This window comes from Hyla sarda, chromosome 1 (assembly GCF_029499605.1).
Source record: "Hyla sarda isolate aHylSar1 chromosome 1, aHylSar1.hap1, whole genome shotgun sequence".
NCBI classification, from domain to species: Eukaryota; Metazoa; Chordata; class Amphibia; order Anura; family Hylidae; genus Hyla; species Hyla sarda.
The window spans coordinates 143,949,694-143,975,800 of record NC_079189.1 but is presented as its reverse complement, the minus strand read 5'-3'; the positions used below and the strand labels follow the sequence as shown (position 1 = coordinate 143,975,800).

At 39.6% G+C, this 26,107-nt stretch overlaps 1 protein-coding gene and 1 long non-coding RNA gene across 3 annotated transcripts in view; one reads left to right on the top strand and one right to left on the bottom strand.

Annotated features, from left to right (window-relative positions):
* GATB (glutamyl-tRNA amidotransferase subunit B) overlaps positions 1–26,107 on the bottom strand; it is a 143,352-nt gene that overhangs the window by 83,274 nt on the left and 33,971 nt on the right. For both annotated transcript variants that reach the window (XM_056562790.1, XM_056562799.1), the window contains one exon: positions 5,260–5,373. In XM_056562790.1, the coding sequence (XP_056418765.1) occupies positions 5,260–5,373 (114 nt within the window). The remainder of the gene's footprint in view (positions 1–5,259; positions 5,374–26,107) is intronic.
* On the top strand, positions 371–7,782 carry LOC130358891 (uncharacterized). The gene is made up of 3 exons (XR_008889686.1): positions 371–495; positions 1,947–2,233; positions 7,628–7,782. It is a non-coding gene; the product is annotated as an uncharacterized LOC130358891 (long non-coding RNA).

The window sequence follows — 26,107 nt, the reverse complement described above, 5'->3', positions numbered from 1 at the left end:
GACTTCAATGTTAAAAATAACGACCATTAATTTACCTGTTTCTTGTGACGGAAGAAAAATTTGTGCATGTGCCATTATTTCTTCCGTCACAACCAACGTCCCTTTTTCATGTCGGGCTATAACGGTTCCTAATGAATAATAAAAAAAATCCCATAGACTTGAATGGGATTGTGTAACGGCCGTTTAACGGATCTTTTAACGGAACAACTTTATAGTGTGAAAGGCCTAATCTGTGAAGTCTCAGGGGAAAAGTTGACCAGTTAACCAGTTGCCCATAGCAACCATTCAGCTTGCGCTTCTCATTTTTTGAAAAGGCCTTTAAAAAAAATTATAGAAGCAATCTGATTGGTTGTTATTGGCCACTGGCCAACTTTTCCTCCGCACAGTTTTTGATCAATCTCCCCCTCAGTGTTTACAAGCAGACTTGTCCTTGGTTATTGGGAGTGGTGCTCCTCCATTCGATATGTAAAGGAAACCGTGCCACTATCATAACAAGTAATTTTGCATATTCATGTAATATAAATCACATAAAGTAACTTTGAAGTAGTCTTACCATTTTGTTTATTCCTCATTATAAAAATGCTTTCAAAATGGCCCCTGAATTAAAATGTTTCCGATTCCTTATTCTGTGCCCGACGTGCTGAATATAATGCCTCACAAATACTGGCTAAGCATTGAGGGAGATGCCAAAGTATACTCTACAGTGGTCCCTCAACATACGATGGTAATCCGTTCCAAACAATCATTGTTGAAACCATCATTGTTGAAACCATCACATGTTGAGGGATCCATGCAATGTAAAGTATAGGACAGTGGTCTACCACCTGCGGACCTCCAGATGTTGCAAAACTACAACACCCTGCATGCCCGGACAGCCGTTGGCTGTCCGGGCATGCTGGGTGTTGTAGTTTTGCAACATCTGGAGGTCCACAGGTTGTAGACCACTGTTAGAGGAAGTTGTACTCACCTGTCCCCACCGCTCCGGACCGTCACCGCTCGTCACCGCTGCCCGGGATGTCGCCGCCCATCGCTGTCGTCACGTCCCCGAGGTGTCCCCGACACTTCGGAAAGGCCTCTGCTTCCCCAGCATCCGCGCTCTCCGTCGCCGCCATCACATCGCTACGCACGCCGCTCCTATTGGATGACAGGACGGTGTGCGCAGCGACATGATGACGTCGATGGAGAGCACCGACGATGCAGGGGATCTCGAAGAGGACGCACCGGAGCCCCGAGGACAGGTAAGAGACATCACCGGTGTTTACGGGGCACCGTAAACATCATAAGTCAGCGCTGCCAGATAGCCGTTTATGTGATGGCCCTGACATAAAAAAGCATCATATGTTGATGCTGCCTTCAACATGCGATGGCCTCTGAGAGGCCATTGCATGTTGAAATGATCGTATGTGGGGCCATCGTAGGTAGAGGGGTCACTGTATTTAACTTTTGACATTATGCATATCCTTATGTTGCCCTCTTATTGAGCTGTCCAAGCAGGAGCGGGCAGCGAGCACAGAATGAGCATTTTGATTGGCAGAAAACCCTTTGTTTTTAGTATGAAAGCATAGGGTTTCCGAAGGACTGGACTGCACATAATGCACTAGAAACGCTGGACTGCACATAATGCACTAGAAAATGTCACTGTTTCACACACACTTCTCACCTAGCAGCCAGTTTGATTATAGTGACACTTTATTTCAAAGCTCTTGCAGAGTGTGCACAATGGACTCCATGAGGTCCAGCCGCTACATCAAATAAACAAAGAGAAATCCACTAACAAAATGTACTGGAAATTTAACCAGCATATGTTAAACTAACAAGCAGCATGCTTTCTATACCTAAAAATATAAAAAAAAAAAAACTGGACTAGCATCATAAAATTGTCAAAAAGGCAGATTACAACAGCAATATTGGATACAGTGTCAGACTAATTTCTTTTTACTTCACAGATATTTCGCTTTTAATGCTGAGGATATCTTATACCAATCATTAGATAGAAAGGATTAGAGGTGGAAAAGTCAAGCATTACGTGCCGTCATGTTCTAGAGAAGAGACCAGTTATTCTCTTTCGATCAGAGTTCATGCATCAAAGAATGCATTTTAATCTTAGAGCAGAGCCAAGACTTATGTGTACTGTATTTAAATATACCCTCTCAAAGACTTTAAGACAGTAGAATTACTTTAGAACTGTACAAGACGAACAGGCCTATCAATGAAAGATGACGAATAATAAGAGGTAAGATTTTAATTTGTCTTCCATGTTTAACATGCATAAAAACCAGGTCATATCATAAGATCATGTGTGGGCAGACATATAGGGTAATAACATTTAAAGGGAAACGGTCAGTTCTATTTTCTGCTAAGAGCTAAAGACACCATTGGGTAGCTGTTTAACCCCTTTACTCAACAGCCTGTTTTGACCTTAAAAGGGGTACTCCGATGGAAAACTTTTTTTTTTTTATCAACTGGCTCCAGAAAGTTAAACAGATTTGTAAATTACTTCCATTAAAAAAATCTTAATCCTTCCAGTACTTATTAGCTGCTGAACACTACAGAGGAAATTATTTTCTTTTTGGAACACAGTGCTTCTGCTGAATCCCCAGCACAGTGCTCTCTGTCCATTTTAGGAACTGTCCAGAGCATCATATGTTTGCTATGGGGATTTTCTCCAACTCTGGACAGTTCCTAAAATGGACAGAGATGTCAGCAGAGTGCACTGTGCTCGTGACGTCAGGAGAGAGCTCTGTGTTCCAAAAAGAAAAGAATTTCCTCTGTAGTATTCCGCAGCTAATAAGCACTGGAAGGATTAAGATTTTTTAATACAAGTAATTTACAAATCTGTTTAACTTTCTGGCACCAGTTGATTTAAAAATAAATAAATAAAAGTTTTCCACCGGAGTACCCCTTTAATGACCAAGACCTTTCTTTTCAAATCTGACATGTGTCTCTCTATGTGGTAATAACTTTGGAACGCTTTTACTCATCAATGCAATTCTGAGATTGTTTTTTCGTGACATATTGTGCTTCATTTACATGTGAAAAACAAAAGTGATAAAAAGTTTACAAATTGGCGAAAAATTACAATATTTGCGAGAAACTTAAGTTTTTGACTACTTTCAACTGTTGTATATGGATACTTACGTGATATATTATACATTTTTTTAATCAGATACATATTTCCATTTGTTTATTATGGCATCAGTTTAAAAAAACTTTATAAGACTTCAGACTTTAAATTTTTTTCAATTCTGAAATACATCTTGTTTTCATGCATTAACCAGTTTGTAAAAGCTCATTATGATTAAAATAATGAAAATCCCATAAAAAAACACATTTTGAATACTAGACCCCCTAAGGAATTCATTAAGGGGTGTCCTGAGTATTTTGACCTCAGTTTTTGGAGCAAATTAATGCAAAGCAGGTGGAAAAAAAAAACAACAAAAAAAGGAAAAATTCATTTTTTTTGCACAAATGTGTCACTTTAAAGTAAATTTCTTTTGTACTGTGCACATGAAAATAAAATGCACCACAAAACTTATAACCCAATTTCTTTTGTGATCAGAAATATCCCCATTGTGGTCCGTTCTCGAAGTCTGGACATAATGCAGGGTCCAAAATGATAGGAGCCCCCAGAGGATTTCAGAGCACCAATTTTGCTTGGGACTGTCTGAGTCCCCATTGCACATTTGCCAAAGCAATAATTTGCAGGAACAATAGAAAGCCCCCCAAAATGACCCCATTTTGAAAACAAGACCTCCTAAGGAATTTATCCAGGGGTGTCATGAGTATTTTGACCTCACAGTTTTTGGAGCAAACTTATGCAAAACAGGTGGAAAAAAAGGAAAAATTCTATTTTTTTTCACACAATAAATTACATAAAGTAATTTATTGTGTACTGTACATTTTTGGATTTCATGATTAGTTTGACCCCACAGTTTTTTGGAACAAATGTATGCAGAGTAGGTGAAAAAAAAAAAAAAAAAAATGTCACCAATATGTCACTTTAAAGTCATTTACTTTGTACTGTGCACATGAACATAACAAAATACACCACAAAATGTATAACCCCATTTCTTCTGAGATCAGAAATATCCCCGTTGTGGTCCTTAATAGAAGTCTGGACACATGGCAGGGTCCAAAATGATAGGAGCCCCCAGAGGATTTCAGAGCATCATTTTTTAGATAATATAAGAAGGGATATATGAGCTAAATGTTTTTTTTAGGAAAAGATCCAAAAACATGAGTGCCTCCTTGAAGCAAATTACACCCAATAAAGTATTCATCTAGGGATATAATGGGAATTTTTCCTTATTTTATTTTATTTTACTCATCAAAGTATTCATCTAGGGATATAATGGGAATATTTTTTTTGGCTTTGAAGGTTATGTCAGATAATAAAATGGGGAAATAGCGGACATAAATTAAAAAAAAAAATTTAAAACAGGGAGTATGAGAAATGTATTATTTTTTTACAGTTTTTTTTCAAATCAGTGGCTGTATGGTAAGCTCAAAAGCATTCGCCAATACAGAGGCCTGGTTTAGAGGGGCACGTTTCACAAATATGGCTTTTGGCCTTTTGAATCCCTCTTGCACAGCAGACGCAACAATGTTTTTGGGGTCTCCTTTTCTTTTCTGTAAGAGGTAATACGCCAGGGAAATGCTGTCCATGGACAATTCTTGAGAACCCCATTTGGGAAGAACTGGTGGCCTCTTCTTCCTGCTCCCCAAATATGAGAGATTTAATCACTGCTTCCTGGAATTCTAAGAAGGTCCCTACATGACCAGCATTTCTATAAAGGACAAAGGAATTCTATAGCCCAACTTGGGTCAAGTACACAGACACCTTTTTATACCATGCCTTAGAGTTTAACGCGCTGTAGGGCTGCAGGACCTGATCGGAAAGGTCCGCCCCTCCCATATATTTATTATAATCCTGGATACACAGAGGCTTGATGTGTTCCAGTCTACAACACTTCAATACGTTAGTGCGCTATGGACCGGAGCCATCATCATACTGTGAAAATGGAGCGCAGGGAGGAGCAGTGAAGTAGTTCACCCTCACCTGCGTATAATAAAAATAGCATTGTGTTGGAGTGGCTCTTTAAATGGGGTAAAAGCTATTCACATCACTTGTGCAATTTTTCCAGCATCACAAGAGTTTTTTTTTGTTTGTTTGTTTGTTTTTTTAATCTTACAATTATTTTGATTCCTCAATCAGCAATGCTAAAAGTGTGCTTAAAGAAAACAGAAAGAGATACCTACAGGCAGGTCAGCGTAGAAATAGTGTTTTCGATCAAACAGGGACATCTTGTTTATGGTGCAGTTTAGGGCAAGGCCAGTCATCACAGCTGCTTCTACACATTTCCTGTTGATGGTCTGCAATAACAAGAAGCATAAAACAAAACCTGTTGAATGTTGTACATAAATGTATTTTTGGCAACCATTTGATACAGGGAAGGAGAGAAAGTAGCAGTAATGTTTAGCTGCCTGCAGGAGTCACGTTCTGAAATTGAAGTGAAGCAAACTGGAGCAGTCACCCAAGAGAACACAGTTAAAGAAACAACTATATTTATAATCAACTAGAGACTATGTGTGAAGGAAGAATTCGACTCATTACACCTTAGAGGAAAACATAGATCAAGCAATTTAAAGAAAGAAAATGGCAAGGCAGGGCTTCTGTGTGGCCTGAATTTGTAGTAGAAATGAGTAGTCTATAAAGTATTTTAAGTAAAAAAAAAGTCCATATTATTTATTACATTCTCTATAAAATCTTTAAAAGAGCATTGTAAAATGACTATCAATCTAAGTGAAACCAGGGGAGAACACTGCTTGTATTTAAGTTTATTACACTGCATTGTGACCTGCCGTTTCCCACATGGGTTTGTACGAGAGGCAGAAGTCATGTTAATGTGTCACCCATGTGAAACGGCTGTGGGGTACTCTAGTACTGAACAACTTTTTCCCTATACACAAGATAGAGGATAAGTGTCTGGGAGTCTGACCGCATCCACAGAGCGCATCACCCGGCTCTCCCTATCCGCAGGGTGGGCACCGCCCTGAGCACAGAGCTGTGCCAACCACCTCATATAGCAGTGGTCAACACTCCCCCTACATGCATCTTTATGAGAGAGCCAGAGATAGACTAGCACTGTATCTCCGGCTCTCCCAAAGAGCTGCATGGACCCTCTGCAATCAAACACTCATCCCCTATTCTGTGGCTAGGAGATAAATTGTTCAGTACTGGAGTACCCCTTTAAACTCGTACAATAGTTTTGCCATTACAACTTCCTATAGAAAAGAGTTTCATTGTCTCACTGCTCTAACAGTGAAGAATCACATCTACAACTATGTAAAACGGTCTCTTCTAGATTCAGTGTCTTTTGTTAAAGATCTAATCCTGAGTAAGAAGAGATAAGGGTCAAAGTTCATACAAGGTATCCCTTGTTTAGGATCCTCATCTACTGACCAGAGCAGAGCTAGAGCATAGCTACAAAGAATCTCTTGCACTCTGGAAGCCTTTTTCTCTCTCAGAGTTTTCATCAGAATAATACAGTTCAGCCAATGAAGCTTATGCTTAAAGTTTATTTCATCTACTCAAGGTTGGTAAAAAGAAAGAGAACAATGGGCTAATCAGTTTAGTGAATGCACACCATACACAAAATGTTATGTCCCTGGATGTAGGCGGCTGTTTCTTCACAATCAGTATTGTTCTTATTCCTCCCTTTTGTGAACTGTTGATTCAAAACTCAAGATTACAGGAGTTTAAAATTACACATATAGTAGCTTGTTTCTATTCATGTTACCTAAACACTGGTCAGTTATGAGAATGGAGATACAGGATCACTATATCTCTTGTTTGGCATTCCTAATATAATCTATGGACCCTTTAAAGCTGACTGACTTATTCAGAGGTCACACACATGCTCATTATAAAACTGCATGAAGCCAAGCTCAGCTGGAACACTTCGTTTTTCCAATAGATCAAACCCCCTTGCTCCCTATCAAATACTCATTATTTCTTTTTATCTGACTATTTTCACTCTTAAGCTAGAGCCTGTGCTTATAACTTATGCAATGGCAGGACAACATGTAACTACCTGCTACCTGTATCATGGATTGATCCAATGTGATGCAGCGAATAAGTACTGATGGTTGCACAATTTACATATTGTACAGTACATGTACAGTATTTTCCTATTGTGGACCCAATGCATTACACAAAAGGGGGAATAGGAGAGGAAAAGAGAAAACAGCAGGTTGCATACTATTTTATGTTATCAGACAAGTAGACAAAGGAGTCAGACAAAGACAAAGTGAAATACGCTTTTATTCAACCACCTGTCCTGTTCATATAGTAGAAAGACTCAAAGGGGTACTCCACTACTTGAAAATTATCCACAGGATTAGGGATAAGTGTCTAATGGCAGTGGGTTAGACTGCTGAGACCCCCCATAATCTCCAAAATGGGGCCCTGTCTCAACCTGTGCATGGAGCAGCATGCTGCAATCTCTTTTTCGGAGTGGTGGAAAAGTGTCTAAACAAAAATGTAGTGCACAACATATACGCTACTTTCTTAGTGCTAACTGTGCCAGATTTTGTTTTATAGTAAACCTGATGAATGTCTTTACAGATTATGTCCCCCTATACAAGGCACAGTGGAAAGTTCAAAGTCCAGGCCACAGATCTCCAAATCACAGATCTCCAAAATACAACAATACTAAACCTACAGAGCAGAAATAGACCAATAAAACAGCTTGAAGCTGACAATGAAGCTGGAAAAAATTTGTCTTATTTTGCATCCTTTTTTCATTATCAGAATTGTTTCGCTTGCTGTGGAAGAGATTCTAACTAAAGCAGTATATCCTGGAATTAGTTTTTACAAGAAGTATAAATCTTCATAATATGAACTGTGTGAATATTTGTTTTCAAACTGTTTAATATATCTCTTTATAATGCCAAACAAGCATACCAGGCACATTCAAAGGGGTAACTGTTTCTTCTTGTGGATACTGCCATCTGTTGTATCCACAAGGAGAAACATTATACTATTGGGGTTACGACAAAGGCCTCTCACCCAGCCAAGCATTGACCTAAAAGGGGGGGCTACCTCCAATAGGTGGCATGAGAGAGATAGCCATGTACCTTATGGATCAAAGCGAACTTGCAGATACACTTTTTGTCAAAATATATACCAGATGTGTGCCACATGCACTTTGCGGTAAATGCATATGTCGCACAGCACTGTATGCTGAGAACATCCAAAAAATGTAGCAAAATAAATTAAATGCTGCATTCACAAAATACATTACCTTTTCTAAGCATATAATGCTACATGCAAGTTAAAGGGGTTGTCCAGGAAAAGCAAACATTTTCTCTACAGCTGAAGGTGGAGTAAAAATATTATACATGCTATACTGATCTCCTCCGGTCCCCCACAACTGCTGTGCTGACTCCTCCGGTTCCCGCTTCTTCCAATCAGTGACTGAGGTGAAACACTGCTGCGGCCACTGTTTGGCTGAGCGGGCAGGTCCTGGCTGCAAAGGACAAGGATTGTGGCCATGACAGCTGGGGGGACTGGAAAAAGTGAGCATAACATGTTTTTTTATTTTTACACCACTCTAAGCTGCAGAGATTTTTTTTCCCTATACATAAATTGAAGGAAGTAAGGCAAAAATATGCGCCACATATACCTGGACCATTTCCTCTGTGTACAGATGTCCAACAGTGTTTACATGTGTGCCCTATTATATATTTGAAAATTTAAAGCATATACGTAAAAAAATAAAAAATAAGGGCAACTTTAGACGTAATGGCACAACAAATGTTTTATTTAAGCAATAAATAATTAGGTCTTGGAGGATCTCAAAAGTATTTTATTTGAACAAATATTACCCTGTGTCAGCACGCAGCACCAGAATCTGCTGTATACCTAAAATGTGAATAAAGTGAATTCAGTTTTAAAATATTAAGTTACCAGGCATTTATGTGTAACTTCAGTAAGGGTGCTTCAGATCTGAAAAAGACTACAGTAATCCAAAGGCCACTGTTAAGTCAATATTAATGCTATTCATTTCACTGTCAAAAAGGTGACATGGCAAAGAAAATGTGATTGCTAATGTGAAATGGAGATAGCACCTTTTTAACTTTAGAAGAAAATTGGCCTGAGACTCATTTTATCCGAACAAGCAAAATTTAATAAATGACAGTACAAGAAACTGCCTGTGGTTATCTCTCTCTTCTGGCAACAGCTAGAGCTGTGATACAAAAATCAGGCAGCTATAAAGTCTTCAGAACAAAAGGAAATTATACAATGGATGTTTGAACTGTATCATGTCTTTTAGAAATAGATAACCCGTCATGAAGCGGTAAAATGTATGCTCGTCTAGACATGATTATGTAGCCAAGGCTGCAATTACTTCACTTGTAGACTTCATGTGGGACTATAGAGAGTCATAGTCATAGCAGAATCAAATTAATAAGTATACTTATAAAATTAAATACATACAGTCATGGCCGTAAATGTTGGCACCCCTGAAATTTTTATAGAAAATGGAGTATTTCTCACAGAAAAGGATTGCAGTAACACATGTTTTGCTACATACGTTTATTCCCTTTGTGTGTATTGGAACTAAACCAAAAAGAGAGAGGGAAAAAAGCAAATTGGACATAATTTTTGGCTATGCGCTCGCTCTGTAGTAGTGACGTCATTCGCAGCACTAGGTCACAGCACTCCGCAATCCACTAACAGTACAGCAAGCCGGTGAGACGCCACCGGCCGGGGCAGATCTCCCGGCTAATAGGCTGACTGGAACCACGGACTTCTGTAAACTACTCTAAACACAAAAAGCAAGTACAACGGGACAAGCTCCATACTATCAAGGACGCAGACTTACAGTTTTGCAGGATTTTTTAGTGGAGACAAGAACTTCCCTCTGGGCAGAGATTCTGACTACACTCCCCATCGGGATTTTAGTAAGTGAGCCTCTATTACTATTTATAGTTTTTATTATTAGAGTGCCGATACACATTTATATATATTGTGTACAGCTCCATTTTTGGTGGTCTTAGCCGAGATCCACTTGTTGTATATAGGCAGCTTGGTACAGGATCTCTCCTATTCATCGGTTGTGTTCTCTTTCCAAATTGGACATAATGTCAAACCAAACTCCAAAAACGGGCTGGACAAAATTATTCGCACCCTTTCAACATTTTGGAAAAATAAGATTGTTTCAAGCATGTTATGCTCCTTTAAACTCACCTGGGGCAAGTAACAGGTGTGGGCAATATAAAAATCACACCTGAAAGCAGATAAAAAGCAGATTCACTTAGTTTTTGCATTGTGTGTGTGTGTGTGTCTGCCAGCCACACTAAGCATGGACAACAGAAAGAGGAGAAGAGAACTGTCTGGAGATGAACTTGTAACCTTGAGATTGTTGAAGTACTCAGATCTAGATTTGTCTTTGTCCACATTATCAAGAAGTTTTCAACCCATGGCACTGTAGCTAATCTCCCTGGGCATAGACGGAAGTGAAAAATTTATGAAAGGTGTCAACTCAGGATAGTCCGGATGGTGGATAAGCAGCCTCAAACAAGTTCCAAAGATATTCAAGCTGTCCTGCAGGCTCAGGGAGCATCAGTGTCAGCGCGAACTATCCGTCGACATTTAAATGAAATGAAACGCTATGACAGGAGACCCAGGAGGACTCCACTGCTAACACAGAAACATAAAAAAGCAAGACTACATTTTGCCAAATGAACTTGAGTAAGCCAAAATCCTTCTGGGAAAACGTCTAGTGGACTGATGAGACCAAGATAACGTTTTTTGGCAAAGCACATCATTCTACTGTTTACTGAAAACGGAATGAGGCCTACAAAGAAAATAACAGTACCTACAGTGAAATATGGTGGAGGTTCAATGACGTTTTGGGGTTGATTTGCTGCATCTGGCACTGGGTGCCTTGAATGTGTGCATCATGAAATCTGAGGATTACCAACAGATTTTGAGTAGCAATCTACAGACCAGTGTCAGAAAGCTGGGTTTGCATCCGAGATCTTGGGTCTTCCAGCAGGACAATAACCCCAAACATACCTCAAAAAGAACCCAGAAATGGATGGCAACAAAGCGCTGGAGAGTTCTGAAGTGGCCAGCAATGAGTCCAGATCTAAATCCCATTGAACACCTGTGGGGAGATCTTAAAATTGCTTCTGGGGTAAAGCCTTTCCAATAAGAGAGACCTGGAGCAGTTTGCAAAGGAAGAGTGGTCCAACATTCTGGCTGAGCGGTGTAAGAAGCTTAATGATGGTTATAGGAAGAGACTGATTTCAGTTATTTTTTTCCAAATGTTGTGCAACCAAATATTAAGTTAAGGGTGCCAATAATTTTGTCCAGCCTATTTTTGAAGTTTTGGGTGACGTTATGTCCAATAAGCTTTTTTTTATCCCTTTTTTGGTTTAGTTCCAATACACACAAAGAGAATAAACATGTGTATAGCAAAACATGTGTTACTGCAATCCTTTCTGTGAGAAATAATTCATTCTCTTGAAAAATTTCAGGGGTACAAACCTTTATGGCCATGACTTTATAACCAAAAAATGTCATCCTCTATTAAAGGAGTCAGGGGTGTGAAAATTAAAAAAAAAAAACTACTTGTCCAAGGGACTAAAGCGGAACACAATCTACTTGTCCCTCAAGAAAATCCACTTGTCCTGGTAGATTAAATAATTTCGACCAAAATAGTCTGATCCCCCCCCACTAGACCACCAGGGATGGATATAAGATCCTTTAGACACTGCTGTCAACTTAGGTGATCTAATGGTTTAATAGGGCCACAGTGATCGCAGCATGCCAGGCTATTAGCGGCGGGAGAGCTGTAGCTCCTCTTACACCCGAGCCAAGCCCAGAAAAAGTCCATATGAGAAATTTTTTATGGTGATCAAAAAGTTACATCTAAAGTGACCAAAAATTAGCAATTCTGGACTATTTTTTACATTTACACCATTCACCGTATTTAATTAACATTATATTTTAATAGCCTGGACATTTCCACATTTAGCGATACCACTTATGTTAATTTTTGTACATTATTTTTATTTAAAGAAAATTGGAAACTTTTATTAGGAAAGGGGCTTATTCACATGTATACGCACTTTTTAAAATATTTTAATCACTATTTTTCAGTCTCAATAGGGACTTATGTGTTACTGGGGGGGGGGGGGGGGGGGGTGTTCTGCTTCTCCAGTTTATATGCTGCATTTTGTGTCAGAAAATGCTGGAAGTTGCATTTAGTTACTAGATAACTACAACACCCAGCATGCCCTGATACAGCCTATGGTTGTGTGGGGTTGCAGCATGTTGCACTGTATCGTATTACAGTTATGGTTATTGTGGAACATGCTGGGAGTTGTAGTTTGTGTCAGCTGCAGAGCCATAGTCTGTGTCAGGGAATACTGGGAATTGCAGTTAGTAACTACAACACCCAGCATGCCCTGATGCAGCCTATGGCTCTGCAGCTGACCCGAACCAAAACTACAACTCCCAGCATGCCGCACTTTATAGTTCTACAGTTTTGGTTATGGTGCAACATGCTGGGAGTTGTAGTTTTGGTACGGGTGTGTTTGTGTGCATCGGTGGGGCTCTTGGTTGGCGGGTGAGTATGAAGGGGGTGGGATTCTGGGGGTGCAATTTAGTGCGGGTGCCACTAAAAATAAATAAAATTAGATGGCACAACTGGCGGCGGCGGCGGCAGTGCCCCCCTCCCACCCATCATATATTACATACACACATCACAGATACATCATACACATATACACTCACACCATACATATACACCATACATATGCACACATCATACATACACCCACCGCTGCCCCCCCCCCACATCATATATTACATACACACATCATACATACACTCACACTATACATATACACACATACATACACCGCTGCCCACCCCACATCATACATACATCGACAGACATCATACACACATCATACATCACATACACATCGCACATAGACAGACATCATACACACATTATACATTACATACACATCAGACATAGACATCATACACACATTATACATTACATACACATCACACAGACAGACATCATACACACATACATTACATACACATCACACATAGACAGACATCATACACACATTATACATTACATACACATCACACAGACAGACATCATACACACATTATACATTACATACACATCACACATAGAAAGACATACACACATTATACATCAGACAGACATCATACACACATTATACATTACATACACATCACACATAGACAGACATCATACACACATTATACATTACATACACATCACACATAGACAGACATCATACACACATCATACATTACATACACATCACACATTATATACACATCACACATAGACAGACATCATACACACAGTATCCATTACATACACATCACACATAGACATTATACACACATCATACATTACATACACATCACACAATATACATTACATACACATCACACAGACAGACATCATAAACACAGTATACATTACATACACATCACACATAGACAGACATCATACACACATTATCCATTACATACACATCACACATAGACAGACATCATACACAGTATACATTACATACACATCACACATAGACAGACATCATACACAGTATACATTACATACACATCACACATAGACAGACATCATAAACACATTATACATTACATACACATCACACACAGCCATCATACACACATTATACATTACATACACATTAAACACACACATCATACACACATTATACATTACATACACATCACACATAGGCAGACATCATAAACACAGTATACATTACATACACATCACACATAGACAGACATCATAAACACAGTATACATTACATACACATCACACATAGACATCATACACACATTATACATTACATACACATCACACATAGACATCATACACACATTATACATTACATACACATCACACATTACATACACATCACACACAGACAGACATCATACACTACATACACATCACACACAGACAGACATCATACACACATACACTGCATACACATCACACACAGACATACACACATCACACATAGACAGACATCATACACACATCATACATTACATACACATCACACATAGACAGACATCATACACACATACAATACACATCACACACAGACATTATACACACATTATACATTACATACACATCACACATTACATACACATCACACATAAACAGACATCATACACACATACACTCACACCATACATATACACCAGCGTTTCCCAACCAGGGTGCCTCCAGCTGTTGCAAAACTACAACTCCCAGCATGCCCAGACAGCCGAAGGCTGGTGTCACTTCATGATAGGGAATTTAAGATCTGTCTCTTTGCTGATGATATTCTATTGACCCTTAATAACCTTCTCATCTCATTGCCTTCTTTATATAAATTGCTCCATTAATACAGCATAGTTTCTGGCTATAAGGTTAACCTTTCAAAGTCTGAGGCTATGCCTCTCAACCTCCCACCCTCCCCTGTCTTTTCTCCTGCAAACTAAATTTTTATTTTGCTGGTCTCCCTCTTCTATCTCCTACCTTGGTGTATCACTAACTCCTAGCTACCCTTCCTAATATGCTGCTAATTTTCCTCACCTTTTTAGTGACCTGCGGACCCTGATGGACCAGTGGAGGGCCCAATATATTACTTTTTTTGGCTGCATTGCGGCGGTAAAGATGAGCATCCACCCTAAGCTTCTGTATTTTTTCGAGACGTTGCCAGTGCGAGTCCCCTTAGCTGTGTTGCGTTCCTTCCAGTCGGCTATTTTCCGTTTCATTTGGGACACTAAACGACACCATCTCCCAATGTCGGTAATGTTAGCTGGATGATCCTCTGGGGGGCTGGGAGTTCCCGATGTGACTAAATACTATTGGGCAGCCCATCTTCGCCATCTAGCGGCATGGTCTACTTACCACGCCTACAGTAAGTGGATGGAGTTAGAGAAGCTCTGGTTGGCTCCCATCCATCCCAATTCCCTCCTATGGTTGGTCCCGCTCTTCTCTCCTGATTGTTCTCTGCTGGGCCCTATGTCATTCTCCCGTTATGTGTGGACCTACTGTTTTTGGCGCTTTGGTCTTCTTTCTTCTTTCTCTCCTTTACAATCCTTTTTGTATCATTCTGCCTTTCCTCCTGGGATGTCCTTTGCTATGGTAGGGAATGGGGTTCTAGGGGTTTGTTCTGCTGGGCTGATGCGGTAGACCCCCGCACTTGCTCATTCCCCTCATTTAGCCAACTGGCTGCTCGCTGGGATCTCCCTGCCTCTGAGGAAGTCCACTACAGCTTAGAAGTTACTTCTCCTCTAGACAAAACTCCCTGATGGTTTCCTTGCCTACGGGGTTTGAGAGGCTGTGTAGTGATGGTCCTCAGAGTAGGGGACTACTTTCTAGCATATACTCTTTCCTGTTATCCCCTCCGGATGGCTCCCCTCTCACCCATAGGTATATGAGTCGGTGGGAGGAAGCTCTTAACACCTCTCTCTATTTCCCAATGGCAGTTAATTTGGAAGCGGGCCACAAAGCTTCCATTTGTACGATTTATAAGGAGATACAGTTTAAGATGCTCATGGGGTGGTATCATACCCCAGCTCTACTTAGATTGAGTCACACTATCCCTCCGCAATGCTGGCATTGTGGTGTGGGTTTGGGTACCATTTTTCACATCTTGTCCCATGATAGCTCCCTATTGGATTTTAGTACAGGGATTGATCCGCTCAGTCTTAGGAGCCACGGTTCCTTTGGATCCTATGGTCTTCCTCCTACATTTATCCTCTAGGGTCTTGGCCAAGAAACCATTTAAGGTCTTTTTACATATAGTTCTTGCGGCCAAGACTCTTATTGCTAAGTAATGGAAGCAGACTTTGCCCCTGTCGGACAATGACCTCGTGGCTAGGATACATGAGATCTGCTCCCTAGAATATCTTACTGCCTCCCTGAATAATACCATTCCTGCATTCTTGTCCATTTGGGATAAATTTATGGATAGGCAGCCTCTGTGAATTTTCTTTCCTTATTTTTTGACTTACTCTTTTCTTCTCTCTCCTATTCTTCCTCTCTCCTAGCTACTCTTTCTTTTCTTTTCTCTCTTGTGTGATGGACTGTTCCCTCATACCCCTCCTTTCCCTTTCTCCCTCTTGTTTATCCCGTAATTGTGTCTAGATCCTTGCTCCCCTCCCCCTCCTCTCCCTTGCTTTTTGTAATTTTATTGTGCTTTTCTATTGCAACCTTATGGTTTGTTTATCCATTTATTCTCACGTGGTCATGGGGCTCATCCCCCATTTATGGATATATTGTTCTGTTTCTTTGTTATCACAAAACTTCAATGAAACTTTACAGTTTAAAAAAAAAAAGTGTGAGGGTCTTTATGGTAGAAATACCCCATAATGGACCCTATTATGAATATTGCACCCCTCAAACTATTCAAAATGACATTCAGAAAGTTTGGTAACCTTTTAGGTGTTTCACAGGAATAGCAGCAAAGTGAAGGAAAAAAAATTCAAAATCTTCATTTTTTTTTACACTTACATGTTCTAGCTGACCCAGTTTTTTCATTTTTACAAGGGATAAATGAAGAAAATGACACCCAAAATTTGTAACCCAATTTCTCTTGAGTAAGGAAATACCTCATATGTGGATGCAAAGTGCTCTGTGGGTGCACTACAGGGCTCAGAAGGGAAGTAGCAACAATCAGATTTTTGGAGAGCGAATTTTGCTGAAATGGTTTTTGGGGGGCATGTCACATTTAGGAAGCCCGTATGGTGCCAGAACAGCAAAAAAAAAAAAAAAAAAAACATATGGCACACTATTTGGGAAACTACACTCCTCAAGGAAAGTAACAAAAGTGATACAGTGAGCCTTTACACCCCACAGGTGTTTGACGAATTAGACTTGAAATTTTATTTTTTATTTTTAACTATAATGCTGGTGTTACCACAAATTTTTCATTTTCACAAGGGGTAATAGGAGAAAAAAAACACCCAAAATGTGTAACCCCATTTCTTCTGAGTATGGAAATACCCCATAGGTGGATGTAAAGTGCTCTGCAGACGCACTACAGGACTCAAAAGAGAAGGAGCGCCATTTAGCTTTTGGGGAGAGAATTTGGTTGGAATGGAAGTAGGGGGCAATGTGCATTTACAAAGCCCCCATGGTGCCAAAACAGTTGACCCCCCCACATGTGACCCCATTTTGGAAACTAAACCCCTCACAGAATGTAATAAGGGGTGCAGTGAGCATTTACATCCCACTGGCATTTGACAGATCTTTTGGAACAGTGGGCTGTGCAAATGAAAAATTAAATTTTTCATTTTTATGGACCACTGTTCAAAAAATCTGTCAGACACCTGTGGGTGTAAATGGTCACTGCAACCTTTGTTGCATTCCATGAGGGGGTGTAGTTTCCAAAATGGGGTCCACTGTTCTGGCAGCATGGGGAATTTGTAAACGCGCATGGCCTAGAAATTTCAGCCAAATTTTCTCTCCAAAAGCCCAATGGCGCTCCTTCTCTTCTGAGCCCTGTAGTGCGCCCGCAGAGTACTTTATATCCACATATGGGGTATTTTCATACTCTGAAGAAAAGGTGCTACAAATTTTGGGTTTTTTTTTTCCTTTTACCTCTTGTGAAAATGAAATTTAAATTTTTTTTACACTAACATGCTGGTGTAGACCCCAACTTTATCTTTTCATAAACGGGTAAAAGGAGAAAAAGCCCCCCAAAATTTGTAACGCAACTACTCCAGAGTACGGAAATGCCCTATATGTGGCACTAAACTGTTGCCTCTAAATCTGGAGTGAGAGAGTGCCATGCACATTTGAGGCCTAAATTAGGGCAGTGTTTCCCAAACAGGGTGCTTCCAGCTGTTGTAAAACTCCCAGCATGCCTGAACAGTCAATACTGGGAGTTGATGTTTTGCAACAGCTGGAGACTCCAGATTGGAAGCAGTGCAGTACGAGACTTTTTAATTTTTATTGGGGGGGGGAGGGGGGGGGCAGTGAAAGGGTGCATGTATATGTAGTGTTTTACTTTTTATTTTGTGCTAGTGTAGGGTTTTCAGGGTACATTTCACACAGGCGGGGGTTCACAGTGAGTTTCCCGCTGGGAGTTTGAACTACAGCAGAAAATTTGCCGCAGCTCAAACTGAAGCTGGAAACTCGCTGGAAACCCCCATCCGTGTGAATGTACTCCAGCTGTTACAAAACTACAACTCCCAGCATTCAATGACAGACCGTGGATGCTGGGAATTGTAGTTATGCAACAGCTAAAGGCACACTGGTTATGAAACACAGAGTTTGTTTCTTAACTCACTGTTTCGCAACCAGTGTGCCTCCAGCCGTTGCAAAACTACAATACCCAGTATGTACGATCTGTCAGTGCATGCTGAGCATTGTAGTTTTGCAGAAGCTGGAGGCAAACTACTACAACTCCGAGCATTCCCTTCGGCTGTCTGTGCATGGTGGCAGTTGTAGTTATGCAACAGTTGTAGGCGTTGCATCACTACAACTCCCAGCATGCCCAGACAGCAAAAGGGCAGCCTGGGAGTCCCAGCATGCCCATTGGCTGTGCATGCAGGGAGTTGTTGCTAAGCAACAGCAGGAGGCAAAGAGCACTTACCACCGGACTGCCGCCACACCGGATCCCGGGTGAGCATCACCCCCTCCCTCCACCCGCTGATGCCGCCGAGAAGGACAGGTGATTGGTCGGCCGATCATGAGGTGGCACCAGTGCAACCTCACTCCTGCTGGGCAAGGGTGATTGGTGCAGTCCAAGACTGCACCAATCACCATTTTTTTCCGGTACCAGTCTGAACTGGGGGTCTCAGGACCCCCCCAGATGTTGTCACTGGGACACCCAGAGAACGGCGGGGACCGGAATTTCCCACGGGCGTACAGGTACATCCTGGGTCCTAAGCGCCTTGTGTACTAGATGGGTTAATGACAGCGCCCATTTAATGAAAACCTGACCCAAAGTGCTCTGGACCTCGGACTGGTCCCCATTCAACCTGACAGAGCTTGGGAAGACATACAGAGAAGTATGACAAAAAATATCCAAATGCAAATGTGCAAACCTTGTGATATCATACAAGAAGACTGAAGGCTGTAATCGCTGCCAAAGGTGCTTCAACTAAGTAAATATTTATGCTTATGCAATATTTTTGTTATTTCTTTTGAATAAATTATCAAACATTTCTAACATTCTATTTTCACATTGTTACCATCAGGATATGGAGTACAGAATGATGGCGAAAAAATTGGGGGGAGATTTATCAAAATCTGTCCAGAGGAAAAGTTGCTGAGTTGCCCGTAGCAACCAATCAGATCCCTTCTTTCATTTTTCACTGGCCTTTTCAAAAATGAAAGAAGTGATGCGATTGGTTGCTATGGGCAACTCAGCAACTTTTCCAAATTTTGATAAATCTCCCCCTTGATTTTTTTTTTTTTTAAACTGACTTATTTTAGTACAAGGCCTCAACAAAACAAAATGATAACACACTGCATATATAAATATACAAATCAGGTTCTTATACAAATTTTTTATATAAAAAGGAAACACTCAATTTATACTGAGATATCAAAAAACTCAAGTGATGATAGGATAGGAGAGAGCACAGAGGAGTCCTATCAGAAAGGAGAGAGCACAGAGGAGTCCTATCAGACAGGAGAGAGCACAGACGAGTTCTATCAGACAGGAGAGAGCACAGATGAGTACTATCAGACAGGAGAGAGCACAGAGGAGTCCTATCAGACAGGAGAGAGCACAGACGAGTTCTATCAGACAGGAGAGAGCACAGATGAGTACTATCAGACAGGAGAGAGCACAGAGGAGTGCTATCAGACAGGAGAGAGCACAGAGGAGTGCTATCAGACAGGGGAGAGCACAGAGGAGTACTTTCAGACAACAGAGAGCACAGATGAGTGCTAGCCCACCCTCACTAACTGGACTTTGTCCATGCCTGTGCTTCAGCTTGGACAAAGCCATGATTTTAAAAGACATGATATCTATAACAAGGAAATAAAATTTTCTTATGAAGTATATCAGAAAAGTTAAAAGGGGTTCTCCGGTGGAAAACTTTTTAAATTACTTAAATTTTTTTTTTTAAATCAACTGGTGCCAGAAAGTTAAACAGATTTGTAAATTACTTCTATTAAAAAATCTTAATCCTTCCAGTACTACTTAGTTGCTGAATACTACAGAGGAAATTCTTTTCTTTTTGGAACACAGAGCTCTCTGCTAAATCACGAGAACAGTGCTCTCTGCTGACATCTCTGTCATTTTTAGGAACTGTCCAGAGCAGCATATGTTTGCTATGGGGATTTTCTCCTACTCTGGACAGTTCTTAAAATGGACAGAGATGTCAGCAGAGAGCTCTGTGTTCCAAAAAGAAAATAATTTCCTCTGTAGTATTCAGCAGCTAATATGTACTAGAAGGATTAAGATTTTTTAATAGAAGTAATTTACAAATCTGTTTAACTTTCTGCCACCAGTTGATTTAAAAAAAATAAATAAATAAATAAAACGGAGTACCCCTTTAATGTTTTGCCAAGACATACAACATATAAAAAGTTTTATAATCTGATAGTGCCGATTTAAACACCTTTTTATTCTTTATTCTTTGTGCATTTATATGTGTGCTCAATTTTTCTATATCTGTATATATGCTTCAAACTTACTTCACATCTTGAGTGCTAAGTTTCAAAACTCATTAGTTCCCCCCCATCAAAAAGATGACAAACCAGATACCCACCTAAAAGTTTTTTAACCTTGCTCCAAATTAAATCACCTTCAGTTATAACAGTGAGCCCCTTATTCATACTATTAGCACACATTCCCATGTCTAACACTTCTAGAAAAATCCCTAACTTGTATCCTGTACTATTCTGTAGATATCTCTCAAAACTAATAATTATTAAGATGCCCAATAGTGAATCTGGAAATTTGGGATGACCAATCTACCCTAATCTCTTGGTAAGGTTTGATTCTTAAAGACTACCTGTCATGATCTTGTAATAATCATCCCAGTTCACTGCCCCCATCATGATAAAGGCAGGGGGGAGGTTATTTTTTATAATTTTTTTTTGTTTTCTACCTTGCTCTGTATATTGCTCTGTATTTTCTGCTCAGTCAGATTTACAGACTGGGAAGGGGCGTTCCCCAGCAGGCGTGACATCACCTGAAACCATACAGGGGAGAACTTCCTCCCTCACTCTCCTACACAAAGCCCAGCCCATTCTTTGGTTAGGAGATAAGATGTCTAGGGGCGGAGTACCTCTAACACTTAAACAGCAAATCAATTTGTTTGAACCATCTATCATTAATATATAGTGGACCACGTAATAGCTGGGGGAGGATGATCATCATCGGTGCAATCCGATCTGCCATAGCAAAAACGAAAACTTTAACCAAACCTCAATTTTTTCCAGTAATGGCCCTAAATTTAGATCTAAATAGTCCCTTACTCGAGGACCAATTGATATTCCCAAGTAATCAAAGGTAGACAAATAGCTAGGAACCTTCAGCTCCTCTAAATATTTTACTTCATTTAGCCATAAAAGGATGAATGTATGCCAGTTTATTGCCAGGCCTGATAGAGTCCCAAATTCTTCTATATTATAAATAATACTATGCATATGTACATGACGACACCTAATGAACAAAATGTCATCTGCATATAATAACATGATCTTATTCTTTCCAGGCCCAAAAACCTAAAAAATAATAATAATATTTCCGCTTGAGCAATGCCACCACACCACAAATAAACAAAAAAACAAAAGGGAGAGGGGACAGCCCTGATGAGTCCTTCTACTCAAGCAAAATTGGTCTGTTAAGCCACAATTGATTCTAATTCTGGCAAGATCACAATATAAAGTGTTAATGTACGCAGAACACAAAAATGGTATACAGCAGGAGTTGAAGGGGTTGCTCTTGTGCAAAGCATGGACCAATGAATGTCAGGGCTGGTGTCAAACTAATACATTCACAATGCATACATTTCAGAAGAAAAGTTGCTGAGTTACTCATAGCAACCAATCAGCTTGCTTTTATTTCTGAAAAGGCCCCGGAAAAATGAAAGAAGCAATCTGATTGGTTGCTTTGGGCAACTCAGCAACTTTTTCTCTGGACAAGTTTTGATAAATCTCCCCCTATGTGCTTGTAAACTACTTTACACATTGCACAAATACTTGTCCGACAAAACTTTGCTGCTCTTAGCATAAGACTGAAAGGTTCCCTTTTGTACTGACCATTTATTTTATCACAAATTATATGGCAGAACAAAAAAATATATATTTGTGTGGGGGGTAGCAATTTTGTAATTTTTTTTTGGGGGGGGAGGGGGGTTGGGTCTACAAACTTCACTTTATAGTTAAAATGGCATGTAATCTTTATTCTATGCATTACATTTGATTACAAGGATACCCAATGTATATAGGTTTTATACAACATATAAAGAAAATAAACCTTTGCCTCTAGCAGTGCCTCTTGTCTCCTGCTCACCTTTCAGAAATGGTGATGGTTGGACCTGGAGGGAAATCGGGGTCCAGAGTGTCACACTGCCCCTCAGCAAGTTACTGACTGCAACAATGTCCCACCTCGGCCAGTGATTGGCTGAGCGGTAGTATGATACTCTGGACCCTGATGTCACTTCGGGCCAAAGTGTCATGTTTTCTGACAGAAAGAGGTTTGCGACCGGAGCAGGAAGCACCGCTGGAGGAAAGTAAAGGTTTATTTTATTTTATGTTCTTGCATGTCAAAGTGTAATAAAATGTAAAAAAAAAAAAAAAAGTTAACAATAGTTGATACCGTAAATATAATGTTAATTAAACTGCACAGTTAATGTGTGTGTGTGTGTGTGTGTGTGTGTGTCAGTATGTGTGTAAAACATAGCAATTGTGGATTTTTGGTCACTTCATATATCAGAAAAAATAAATAAATAAAAATCAATAAAAAGTGTTCAAAAAGTCCTATCAAAATGTTATGGCTATTAGAAGGATAGGAGGAAAAGCCATTGACAGTGCAGTTTCATTAAAGGGGTATTCCAGGCAAAACCTTTTTTTATATAGATCAACTGACTCCGGAAAGTTAAACAGATTTGTAAATTACTTCTATAAAAAAAATCTTAATCCTGCCAATAGTTATTAGCTTCTGAAGTTTTCTGTCTAACTGCTCAATGATGATGTCACGTCACGGGAGCTGTGCATGATGGGAGAATATCCCCATAGGAACTGCACAGCTCCCGGGACGTGAGTCATCAGAGAGCAGTTAGACAGAAAACAACAACTCAACTTCAGAAGCTAATAACTATTGGAAGGATTAAGATTTTTTAATAGAAGTAATTTACAAATCTGTTTAACTTTCCGGAGCCAGTTGATATATAAAAAAAAGTTTTGGCCTGGAATACCCCTTTAACGTTACTTTTTAATATTTTGGACATTTCCTTACGGAGGAAGGTAAATGACTTCCGGCTGTTATCCAAGCTGATCAGTACCCAAGGATTTCCCGGTGGTGGCTCTGATCAGGCCCCCAAACCGACCTCACCAGGAATTTTACTCTTTAGATCAGCTATGATCACAGGATTGTATGTGCCAATGCAAGGCATCGACACAATAGCTGCTGCCTGACATTAGAAGTCAGCCATTTCTCACCCTCCCTGAAGCATGCTGCGCTCGCTTCAAAGACCAGTAAAAGCATAATTATGTATATGAATGTCATTTCACATTAACTCATTCTTATCCATGACATAACTGTGTGTGTCATAGGATAGGTTGACAAAAATAATAATAGTCATCTTAATAAACTATTTCCCTAAAGGCTGCTTAAAGAAGAAAACAAAACTATTTTCTCCACACATATGCAGGATGTTCTGAAGTTACATTGCATATTATAAAGCCAAAATTGCATACTAATTTAGCTTTCCTATTATAAAGGGACAAAGAAAACACACAATACTGGTCTCCAGAGTAATGAATAAGACATTTCTACACTCAGTCTGACACACAATGTAGTGGTATCGTGGTAGTGACATCAACAAAAAGATCTCTTTACAAAATGTTCTTGTATTTTTTTAAGAACACTAATTAAGCAGGAACACATCACAAATCTATACACACACACACATTATATATATATATATATATATATATATATATATATATATATATATCTATATATATAACTCAACATGTGTGTGTGTATGTGTATGTTCCACAAAAACTTCCAAACGGCTAAAGATATTGACATGAAACTTGGCACACACGTTACTTATATGTCAACAACAAACATAGGATAGGTGATTTAACCCTTATTCACCCCCATTTGTCAGGGGCGGGGTTTATGTTTAAAGTCCCATATAAGTCAATGGAAATATATGTTACTGCATAACTTCCAAACGGCTGGAGATATTTCGATAATACTTGGTCACATGTTACTTACATGTCCAATTAAAATATAGGACAGTTAATTTAACCCTTAAGTACCCCCATTTGTGAGGGTCGGGGTTTTTGTTTAAAGTCCCAAGCAAATCAATGGGAACTGTATGTTCCCACATAACTTCCGTACGGCTGGAGATATTTCAATACCTGGTACACATATTACTGCTCGGGATAGGAGGTCGGGATAGGAGGTCGGGATAGGAGGTCGGGATAGGAGGTCGGGATAGGAGGTCGGGATAGGAGGTCGGGATAGGAGGTCGGGATAGGAGGTCGAGATAGGAGGTCGAGATAGGAGGTCGAGATAGGAGGTCGAGATAGGAGGTCGAGATAGGAGGTCGAGATAGGAGGATGGAATCGGAGGACAGAATAGGAGGATGGAATAGGAGGTCGGGATAGGAGGTCGAGACAGGAGGTCGGGATATGGGGTTGGGATATGACAAGAATATGAGGACTGGATATAAAGTCAAAAGTTTCTCCTATGTTTATTTTCCTCCCCAACAGGGATTAGGAAGGGAAAAAACGGGCAACGCCGGGTACTCAGCTAGTATTACATAAAAAGAATGTAGTTTAACAGCTGAACATGCTGGCTTCATGAAACATCCCTCAAACATATGAGAGAATTTTTTTAACCCTTTAAAGACCAGGCCCATTTTGTCCTTGAGAACACAGCCAATTTAAATTTTAGTTTTTATCTCTTCCCATTTAACTCCTTAAGGACTCAGCCCATTTTGGCCTTGAGGACTCAGACAATTTAATTTTTACGTTTTCATTTTTTCCTCCTCGCCTTCTAAAAACCATAACTCTTATATTTTCATCCACAGACTAGTATGAGGGCTTGTTTTTTGCGCGACCAGTTGTCCTTTGTAATGACATCACTCATTATATCATAAAATGTATGGCGCAACCAAACAACACTATTTTTGTGGGGAAATTAAAACGAAAAACGAAATTTTGCTAATTTTGAAAGGTTTCGTTTCCACGCCGTACAATTTATGGTAAAAATGACGTGTGTTCTTTATTCTGAGGGTCAATACGATTAAAATGATACCCATTATTACATACTTTTATATTATTGTTGCGCTTAAAAAAAATCACAAACTTTTTAACCAAATTAGTATGTTTATAATCCCTTTATTTTGAGGACCTCTAACTTTTATTTTTCCGTATAAGCGGCGGTATGGGGGCTCATTTTTTGCGCCATGATCTGTACTTTTTTTTGATACCACATTTGCATATAAAAAACTTTTAATTAATTTTTTATAAATTATTTTTTTAATAAAATGTTTTAAAAAAGTAGGAATTTTGGACTTTTTTTTTTTCGTTCACGCCGTTCACCGTACGGGATCATTGACATTTTATTTTAATAGTTCGGACATTTACGCACGCGGCGATACCAAATATGTCTATAAAAAATTTTTTTACGCTTTTTGGGGGTAAAATAGGAAAAAACAGACGTTTAACTTTTTTATTGGGGGAGGGGATTTTTCACTTTTTTTTTTACTTTTACATTTTTTTACTTTTTTTTTTACACTTGAATAGTCCCCATAGGGGACTATTCATAGCAATACCATGATTGCTAATACTGA